Source organism: Falco punctatus (genome assembly GCF_963210335.1).
Source record: "Falco punctatus genome assembly, chromosome: 4".
Classification (NCBI taxonomy): Eukaryota; Metazoa; Chordata; class Aves; order Falconiformes; family Falconidae; genus Falco; species Falco punctatus.
The window spans coordinates 101209684-101220334 of record NC_137583.1 but is presented as its reverse complement, the minus strand read 5'-3'; the positions used below and the strand labels follow the sequence as shown (position 1 = coordinate 101220334).

Sequence of the window (10651 nt, the reverse complement as noted above, 5' to 3'; positions counted from 1 at the left end):
TTAACGCTCTCACTGCCCTCCGGGGATTTGCATGATTTCCGTAACATGCAGCACGTTTTCCTGCTTCCCGATAGCAGCTGTCAGTTAGGTAAGCAAATTGGTTGCGTAATTGGGCGAATGAAAAAATAAATTTAATCGATTCAACAGAAAAGCATGCCGTTCATTTCAGCAGGGATTTCTTCGAACTCGGTGGGGAATAAAATCAATTGGGAGGGGTAATTGGCAGGTGACACTGCCAGGTACCAGCTCCACAGCGTAGGGGACATGTCAAATGGAGCCAGAGTACCACTGTCCCCCCTGCCCCCCCAGGCACAGGAATTAAGTCCTACGTTGTAGCTGAAGGTCTCAACACTTGCTGCTTATGAATATCACCAGAATATTCCATGGGAATAGTACTCTGGTATGTGGTCTCACCACTCCCTGTCGGTTCCCAGGGTCTGTCCCACTGGCTCAGCAAGAGCAGCACAGGCATCTCGGAGTGAAAACATTGTTTTATACCAGATAAATTTAACATCTCATGGATGTTAGCGTTTCATATGAGGAGAAATAGTAAAACTAAATGTCCCTGGTTTCTACAAAATGAAAAAGTTTGTATTTTGACTACCTCTTGTTCCCTAACAGAAGGACAATTTTAAGCATCACAATAAAGTTGCTACATGCGGCAACTGAGTCATTTTCTCCTTGCTGCTTTTGTTTCTGTTCTGGTCCTTGGCCTGTAGGTGGTCAGAAAGCAGCATCAATTTCTCCAGTCCCTTCACCACAGTGGCACAGAAGCTCTGAGGCTGATCATGGCAACATTTAATTTTTGCTACTACTCATCATACCAGTCATTTTAGAAAATGCGGGAGGGGTTAAGACTGAAAAATGTAGACCTGGGATTTGCAAAACCAAAACAAACTAAAAAACCAACCTCAAAACAAACCTGCAACACTGCAAGATGCATACGGAGAATGTTGAAGGCCAGAAACATAAACTAGTAATTGATCTTAATGTGGCTGTATTTTAATAAGCTGAGGAGTATGGCATTAAGATCTTGGTAATTATAAGTTCAATTACTACACCAAGGACATTTAGTTTTACTATTTCTCCTCATATGAAATGCTAACATCCATGAGAATTCTTCAGCGAATCAAGCATAGCCCCCAAGCCTAGCTGTAGCCTCCGCTCAAGTCTGTACTGAACACTGGAAGCTGGGCCACATCCACAGCTGGGAGTTTTAGCCCAAATTTATTCATGAGCATTTGCTACATTATGTGCTACGGCCTGGTGAAAAACTGTATACTGACTGATTTCACACAGTCTTGAACTCCTCATGCAGCATTTCATACTCTATAGATTCTTGTAGTAGTTACAACATGCTAAACTCTTCACCTCTACTTTGCCATTTGCTTATCCTCCTCCATATCCAAGAATATGAATTACAGGGATCTGAATGGAATTAAACAATTTAATGACAATACTGACTCAGATATTTTGATACTTCATATAAAGAATAAAAAACATTTATTAACATCGTAACAACCACTCCAAAATGATCCCCCCCAATTGCTTTATAAAACACTGCAGAACTATCAAGCTTCTATTTCCAGCTTCTCACCTCCGTCCCTGATGGGGGTTAAGAAACTCTCAAAATTTATCAATGCTTTGAAATAAAACTGTGGTAAGTCTTCCAAACAACGTTATTCTGTTTTAGTTACAAGAAACTGTCCATACCTAACACAAGCAAGCTTTCTAAGAGCGTACCTTGTCATCGGTGATAAGAAAGATTTTCACCAAGGGAACTTCTCATGCATCTAACAGCATACTAAAGGAGCATGGCATTGTCTAGACCTAGCTACTGAGTGCAGAACAGGAACCTCTCTCTCTCTCTGCAAACAGATAAACACACATTTTATTTCCCATATGAAAAATTACATATATCAAAGGAGTTGCTTAATCTCTAACACAGAAGTGCTTTCAGCTACTAAGAAACAGTAGCTTATACCTGGGGAAAAGCAAAAATACGGATATTGTCTGTTGAGTGGCTGGCTCTGCAGAACTGCATTGCCTTTGTTGTATTTAACTTTATTCTTTGGAACATCTTTTCATCTTTCCAGGCTCGCTTCCATTCCACATGGCAGTTTTGTCCTGTTTAGCACATGGAACTTCTGTCACCAAAATGGTACGGGGTATGTTGCTCAAGAAACCTTTCTGGTGTTTTGTTACACATCAAAATGACCAGATTTGTATGGTATTTCAGGTGGATCCAGACAGCACAAAAATGTGAAACACAGGACTTAACAGTAAAGTTGTTCAAACTGCCTACTGGTTTATCATGGTGATAGGAGAAACCCTGTATTGTCAGGAACACCAGCTGCACCAGCTGTAACATAACTTCTGAGCAACAATGTGGGGAGCTTGGTTTGCTTGTTAATACAAAACATGGCTGAGATTGCGTCCTATCAGCTGAAGATGATACTCAGGAGATGGAGCCAAAACATTGCACAAATTTTACACAGTTCCAAGTTAAGCTAGAAGGTCAATGATTAACCTCTGAAAAAAAAAGCAGTATTTGGGTTTTTTTCTGGGGATAATCTAAGTGACAATTCAAGGTTGCTTATAATGGAAAAAACAATGCTGTCTCTAGAACATCCCAAGCTTTGGAGTCATAGACAGTACTAAGAGAATTTTGTCTTTCTGCATCTCTCAGACACAGTATTAGCCACATCTGGTACTGCTTACAGAAACAGGGGATTTAGCTGAGGTTCAGATAGCCTCTGTCTAATTCCAAGGGAGATTAAGCTACAAAGGATCTTACAAAAAGTAATTAGCAAAAATGACTTAAGTTTCTCACTGCCAGTTTTAGTCTGTTGAAACCTTCCCAAATTGCTCTTGCCACTAATGCTGGAGTGGCTGGAAGAACATCAGTTTAGATTCCTCATCTGAAACCTGATCACTTCTTATCTACTCTTTCAGCTACTAGGAAACAAAAGCAGCAGAACTCTACTGGATTTATCAGGTGGATAGCCTTACAAATGGCAGAACAATCTTGGTGACAAGTGGTGGAACCCTAGGTCTGTTTGAACTCATGCCAACTGTTCTTCAAGAGAAATTCTGAGGTAAAGGGCTTTTAAAGAAATGCCATCTGATTGTTAGCATTGAATCTACCATTTCTTAGAAGGAAAGCAGATGAGATCCCTACAGAAGAATGATACCCTGTGAAAATATAAGAGCCTCTGTCCTTGCATTCTTCTGTACAGCTGGCACAGGAGGAAGGCACTGATCTAGGCAGTCATCAGATTCACAATCCTATCTCTTTCAGTAGTAACTCCCAGACAGACTGGATAAGCAGTGCTATCAAAGAGGGTCAGGAATCTAACAACTGATGATCAGATTAATGAGAGCAGATTAGCGGCATGAATCTCAAGACTAGAGTGGCAACACTCCCAAACAAAAAAACACCAGTACACCTCCAAAACCCTCCACAACCACCCAGTGCTAAGATCACAATGGCCTTCATGATTCAGAAGCGCAAGGGACACCTGCAATGATGTTGCTGGGACTGGGAACAGACTCATGCTGCCCCAAAGGAAGGGAAGATTTTTCAAACATTGAGGCCTTATGCCACCATCTTGATCTCACTTATGATGGAACAGCCTTAAAAAACTCCATGAACTTCTTTCTATGCTCAATAGAGCAGAAATTGTCAGCAGAAAAAGCTCTAAAGGGGATGGAGAGCAGCACCAAAAGAGCTGTATTATTGGCATGTTTATGTAAGTTGGTACTGGAGATCTAAACGAACACTATGGAAGTGGGGAGCTCAGGCACGTATCAACTTTGAGAGAGGTCCCACTGATTTGCCACAGGAGTTTTCTGATATGAAATGTTTGGCTCTTCTTGCTCAGGATGCAGATCAGTAGATGAAGTGTGCCTTAAGCAATTAATGTTCTGAATCTGATTCAGGATTTGCAGATGGGAAAAAAAGAAAAAAAAAAAGAGTAATTCCCAAAGAACCAAAATGCTAGAACCAGCTTGCTAAAGCCTCCATCTCATCATGCAGTCAGCAGAAACTAAAAAATGGGTAAACCACAATCAAGGGAGAAAGCAAGTTTTCCTTTTCAGTGGAAGTATGCATATATATGAATGTGAAGCCATATACAAATTATCATCAAGACACAACTAAACCTTCAGCGTGAGCAACTTGTGTAGACTCTCTCAGTTCTGTGAAGGAGAAGATATCCTTAAGTCAGGCATGTCTCAAGCAGTTCCGAAGTTATTTTTTTTCTCAGTGCTTTCTATTGGGTTTTTGGAGTAAAGAAATTAAGAGCTGAGGGGCATACAGATAGGACAATATCCTCACAAGATACTGTGAGGAAGACAAAAGGAAACATATTACTTCTACAGACTATGAAGCAATGTGGAAAATGTTTCACAAGAACAGCAGATATATGCAATCAGTGCACTTACATACCATCAACTGCTAAGAAAAGAGCAACAGTTGGTACTAGATTCTCCATAAGAAGGGAGAATGTAGGTTCTGAGGCTGCAGCTTCTTCATTTTCTAATGATGCTGTCACAAAACATCTAAGTCAGTCTGACAATCTATACAGTTAGGGAAAAAAATCAGTCTTTCTGTGCTACTACCATCAATGTGAGTATTTAAAAACACAACTTGAGTTTGAAGCCTTGCTGTAAATCAGGAAGGCAAGTCTGAACACAATGGGAACTGCCTTTATTATCATATTATTTTCAACAACAATTGCTTTAACCACTAAACCCCAGAAGTCTTGACTATTTAATGACTACTGAAACAGCCAGACGTTCCTAGCCCATTTCATATTCTCCTGAAGCCACTTTAAAGCAGATGTAAGCTCCAAGCTGTAAACTTCTTCCATATTAACATTCATTGTCATATACTTAAGAAAAAGCTTCGGATCAGATATACGAGCAGCCAGGATTAGTCTCTCCACTGCCTTTTGATAGTCACTGTTATTCTGAACTGTCTGATCTTCACATCTGTAAGTGAATTTTCACAAATACAAAATTAGGCACCATACAGGCCTTGTGTCACTTGCCTGATGCTTTATACTGGCAACAAGACTGCAAAACATTAAAATAATGCCTTGTGTTCACTTCACTTATAACAGATTATGTTAATTTCTAGACAAATTTTAGCTGATTACTCTGTAGAATCAAAGTTAAGAAAAAGTGTATTTTTAATATATTTTAAGGTGATGAAAAGTAATAGGATCTAATGCCCGTGCCAAGTAGGTCTGCAATATTCACAGCAAGTTTAATGATGAAATATTTAACTCGACTGGGAAATTAAATAAAGGAATGTACACAGTTTTATGAACTGGATATAGCAAGAATTCATGTACATGCTTGAATCAAAAGGATTACTCATCTTTGGCATGTAATCACTTTTGGAATAAGGATGTGCCTAAGTGACATGCCTACGTTTTTGCAAAAGCAGAACTTATTTTTTAAGCAAACAAGCAGAGGTACAAGAGCATACACACAAAAACAAGATATAAAAAACTTCTCATTTATCAAAAGTACAAATTTAAGAGATGCATTCCTTGGGAAGGGTAGAGGGGAAGGAAGACCAAGTTCTCAAGTTTGAGATGCCACTGTTCATCCTTCTTAACAAATACCGCTTTTCTATGCAGTTTTACTTTTTTGATGCCGAACCAGTCAATCTCAGAGCAAACAGAGTCTTGAAAAATAAATTACAGGCATAATGTAGTGACAGTGGTTGGTGGCTTATGGACAAAACGAAAAAAAACCCCAACACATTTTTATCTGAAGGTATTAAGTCTCACAGAAAGGGGAAAAAATGAACAAACAGTGACATCCCCTATAAAGCAAATCAAGTAAAATGGCTTCATGCTGTTTCAAAAAAAGAAAAAAAAAAAGCTAAGAAATGTTTGAGTTGCTTTTTGAAAGGAGTAATATTTTGACTGTGTTCTTCTACCCCACTGCTTAAACCAGAACACAAGAATTTATATACCAAGATATCAAGCTATCCTGGTTTTGAAAATACAGTACACACAGTGCAGTAGATGCATTCAGTTAGGGAACATAGGCCAGTATCACTCTGGAGCAATTACTTTTCTGCCATACATATTTAAAAATAATAAAATAATAACCCCCCAAACATCTACTGTTCTATAACCACTTTAGAAATAAGGATTAAAAACTAGTTTTAAACCCAAGCATTCTTTTTCCCAGCCAATGGAAAACAAGATCTCTTATTAATTACATGATCACACAGATAAATACAATCAAAATAGTACATATCTGACAACAAACCTTTTCAGTATTATCTGAAGAGTCTGACTAGTAGCCACTGGACTTTGAATATCACTAGCATTCGAAACAAGAAATATTTCAATGGCCAACAGCATCTCAACCTCAGACAAGTAAGACGGAATAATCAAAAGTTTGTTCCATAAACTTCCCTGCAGTGGTGGATAGCAACCCAATGATAAAGCACCTGAGAGTAAATGCAGAAACGTAAGGAATTAGGATTACCAATACTGAACACAGATCTGTTTCCTTTGGTATGTGACAAAGAATGTTGAAAAAAAGCACCCCAAAATCATAATGGAATTTACTATTTCACCTGTGAAATGGCCTGATTTGAGAACACAGCAAATAGTATTCACTCATAATATTCACTGTTCTAAAATGTTATTTTTCATCAATGAATACTATCAGTGATGATTAAAAAGCTCTGTCAGAAATCTGGGGACTCCAAGTGCGTAATAACACAAGTACAATTTAGGACAGATCAGACAGAAGCTTTATTAACCATGATGACAGTGAGAGGACATTTGAAGAGGGCAAAGGGGCTGCAGGGGCAAAGGGGGGGGTGGGGGTGGTAAAGAGGGGGGCGGGGGTGGTAAAGGAGGCGAAAACCAATCATTTCAATGTTAACAAAGCCAAGTATCCACCCTGGGAGGGACAGACTCCTCAAGCAGCTTGCTAACCACCACAATTCTAAGACAGAATTGAAGAGTAAATAATGGGACTGTATGGACAGATAGCTTTTGGTGGATCGTATCAGAGTGGCACACCCCGTATTATGAATTATCTTAGCTCAGAAGTGTTGAGCTGAAAACAATCACAGACAGTTAGCTTTTAGCTGGAAGGGATTTTCTTTTAGTTGGGATAAACTTCTTAGCCAGACCTCTCAAATCTTAAATATTAGTAATTTTACCACCACAGCTCTAAAGAGAAGTACAAAGAAATTTAATTTGCCTCGATGAAAAAGCAAAGATGATGCGCTTTTTAATAATTTCAGGGTTCACATTTTTGAGATTCTGAAACTGAATGTAAATTAGTTTTATCAGAATTATGTTTATTTCATGCCTGGTAGTATGTACCAATTCATATTTCACAATAAACATTTTGGTTATAAATAAATTCCCAATAGTGACACCGAAAGCAATGTTTTCTTCTTACAAAGTATACTCTTACACATTTCTTCTCAACATACTGAGCTGTTACAAGCATGTGTTATCCAAAGAACATAAGGGAAGGATATTGTTTCAAGATGCAACTTACTTTTGTAATAGGTCCTAGCTTTAGACCACAAAGAACTTCTTCCCAAAGCTGTGATTAATCCTCTAAGCAAAAATAAATCAATAGCTATGTTTTTTGAAAGCATGAAATCTACTGCAGAAGACGAGACCCCAAGGTTCTTGCTCTCAAAACAGGCATTTATCAGCTCATTAAAAAGGCAGCTATACTGAGAAACATCTACAGTATCTGAAATGAAACGAAGAATATTAACTACTGAATTAAGTCAAATGCAAATCTAACTGAAGAATCGCTTCTCAGTCAGTACCTAAATCAGGACTCTTGCTTCTGTCAGCAAAATGGAACAAGGTTAAGTTGTGATAATGCTTTATTCATTGTAAATCTTTTCATACAGTTAGTTAATTCACATCATAAAAGAGAAATGTTAAGGACCAAGTAATAATTTGCTGCCCAAACCAATACGATTAGATAAAAACATATATCGCTTGCCCAAGCCTATAAATAGAATCTTCACCTCATCTCTCAGACTTTACAGTTTCCACCAAGAAAAACCACCTTAGTGCTTCAAGTTCTGCTTCTACTCTTATTCCAAACTGTCCACTTTCTCTCAACTGTCCCTTTCTCAGCAAGACTGAGCAGCCCTCTATCCACCTCATGACTCACATGACAAGAAATGATTCTCTTAAGCAGGTGGTCTCCAACTAAGCTCTCCTAACATACCTAAAAGCACACACTGGCAACAGGACTGAGACCTTCACGCAGGAATCAGCTGAGGCTTCCTCAGTGGAGCCTACGTGACTACGCATCTCGTCTTGAAGTACACATCCAAAATTTGTCAGATAAATTGAGCCCAAAAGAGCACTCAGTTCTTAATATGGTATGTAAAAGATGCCTAGGTTAGTTGGCTCAGTTATATAAAAAACCCAATGCATTTATCTGAAGTTAAGATAGAATGAATTGCCCCAATGATATCCCTATTTTATCTTATTGTATAGACTGTGTATGATCCTTAACAATTTAGTGAGTCTTTCCGCTTGTCCTGTGTAACTAAGACAACTGGAAAAAGAGGACAGGTGTATAAACTGTGTGTGTGCATGTATGTGCATGTGTGCATACACATGTGTGGCATGAGTGCAGAGCACAATACCTGGTTTAACTGACACTACACTTTTTGGAAATAAATAATGGGCTTGTAAAAAATGATCTTATTTCAACAAATTTTAGTGAGAAAACAAGCAAAAAGAACAGTACAGAATAATCTGTTAAATTTTTAGCTCTTAATGCAGTACCTTTTTCTTTACTTACCAAAATTATTTTGAAAACCTGGTAAGTTCTGCAGAGCTTCAAACGCTTGCCTGTATAAACTCTTCCTCAAATACTTCTGCACTAGTGTACATAACAGATTATGTCGACTGAGGATGTCTATTTTATCACAGGGCCACAATGGTGCATTTGTGGTCCACTCTGACTCTGCAGCAAACAACAGTGAAGTATTATTTCTGTGAAGCGAAACTACTGGATGCCAAAACTTTTGACCATTAAGAATACGCTGTAAACCACAGCAGAAAACAAGTTTCAGAATTTCACAAAAAATGCAGTTCTAGTTATTTATAATTCGTTCCTTATCACCAGTACTTCTCAGATGGATTCACTGAACCTTTATATTGTATTTAACCTCTTTTACTAAGTATCGTGGTATCATGGTAGTAAAACAGGCTGTCAGTGGCATATATATGTGGGTATATAAACATGTATATATCTATGTACATATATAAAACTGAATAGCAAATTTTAGACCCTCCATATTACTTTATAGAACACCTTCTAGTCTTGTTTATACTTCTGAGTTTCTTCTCTTTTCAGCATATCAGAATTCCAAAAAGCCAGCAATTACGTGTGACTTAATTGCGGAAATACGGTATCATTCTAAAGCTGTTTTACTAAATGGCAATACTGTGAGAAGAAAGAAACACTACACTGACTCAAGACTGAAAATTTTGACACTGAATGTCACCTGGCTCAAAGGAAATCTACATGGGGTAGGGTCACTTTCCCAGCTACACCCCTCCCTTATTATGGTAGGCTTTTGAGTAGAATGGTGTTCATAGCAGACTATTGTGAAAATTTTTCTGAAAAAAAATTGGTATTGATCATAATATTTCTTATACATTTCAAGAATACTAACCAGTAAGATGGATCACTTTGGTTTTGTTGACCCAGTATTATTAACAACACAGACCAACTTGTAACTTTCATCTGAAATCTGTCATAGAAGGGGACTGTTCAAATTTAAGTCAAAATTATTTTTTTTTATAAGATGAGCTTACCTCTCAAAACCCATGTTGCTCCATCCAAACTTCCAGTTTCAAGAAAAATTTCTGCAGCTTTATTAACAATTTGACATCTTGATGCTAACCCCTCTGCACCTGTAAGTCCTTTCAAGAGTGTAAAAGGTATCTGCAACTCATGCAACTTATCCAAAACCTTCCTTCCCTAGTATAAGAGGGAGAAGAGAAAGGAAGGGGAAAGGTCAGAGAAAGCAACGATATCAGCAAACACAGAGCATATTTGCACAAAATACAGCAGATGTAATTCAGTGATACAGATTTATAGGCATCAATTTAGTTATCCAAACTGAGCTGGGGAAAAAAATGGTATTTTAAAATTTCTAATGAATAGTAAGTTTTTTTGACTGTGTAGGCAAACCCGCCCCACCAACCTACCGTTGAACAGTTCCCAGCACACTATTCCCCATAACATTATTTCTACTATATAATGTTCTTACAGAGTATTCTTAATATACTTTGTAATTAATTTGTATTTGCTTACTTCAGTATATTAATATTTTCACTTTTGATTACATTCAGGACTACACAACCTAAAAAATTCTAAAAAATTCATACTGAGAGTTTTCATTTTGCAGCAGAGGCATAATCGTTAAACTGAAGTAATTACTCCAGCATATGCCAAAAAGAACACTGATAGTTGTACTCAGATGGACAATTAAGCTAGTAAAAGCTGCTTCTATCTGGCCAACAGTATAACCACCACCAACTTGATCATCATATTCCAGGTTGATATTTACACTGGTTTTCTCCAGAAGCTTCCTCTTAACAACTCCTTG

The 10651-nt window shown here is 37.9% G+C and overlaps 1 protein-coding gene across 1 annotated transcript in view; it reads right to left on the bottom strand.

Annotated features, from left to right (window-relative positions):
- Positions 1-124: 124 nt before the first annotated feature.
- TOPAZ1 (testis and ovary specific TOPAZ 1) overlaps positions 125-10651 on the bottom strand; it is a 44636-nt gene continuing 34109 nt past the window's right edge. Inside the window, exons 17-21 of the mRNA XM_080387161.1 lie at positions 9855-10020; positions 8833-8997; positions 7552-7755; positions 6295-6478; positions 125-4995 (exon numbers count right to left, since the gene is read on the bottom strand). Coding sequence (XP_080243287.1) covers positions 4782-4995; positions 6295-6478; positions 7552-7755; positions 8833-8997; positions 9855-10020 — 933 coding nt within the window. The 3' untranslated portion in view covers positions 125-4781. The remainder of the gene's footprint in view (positions 4996-6294; positions 6479-7551; positions 7756-8832; positions 8998-9854; positions 10021-10651) is intronic.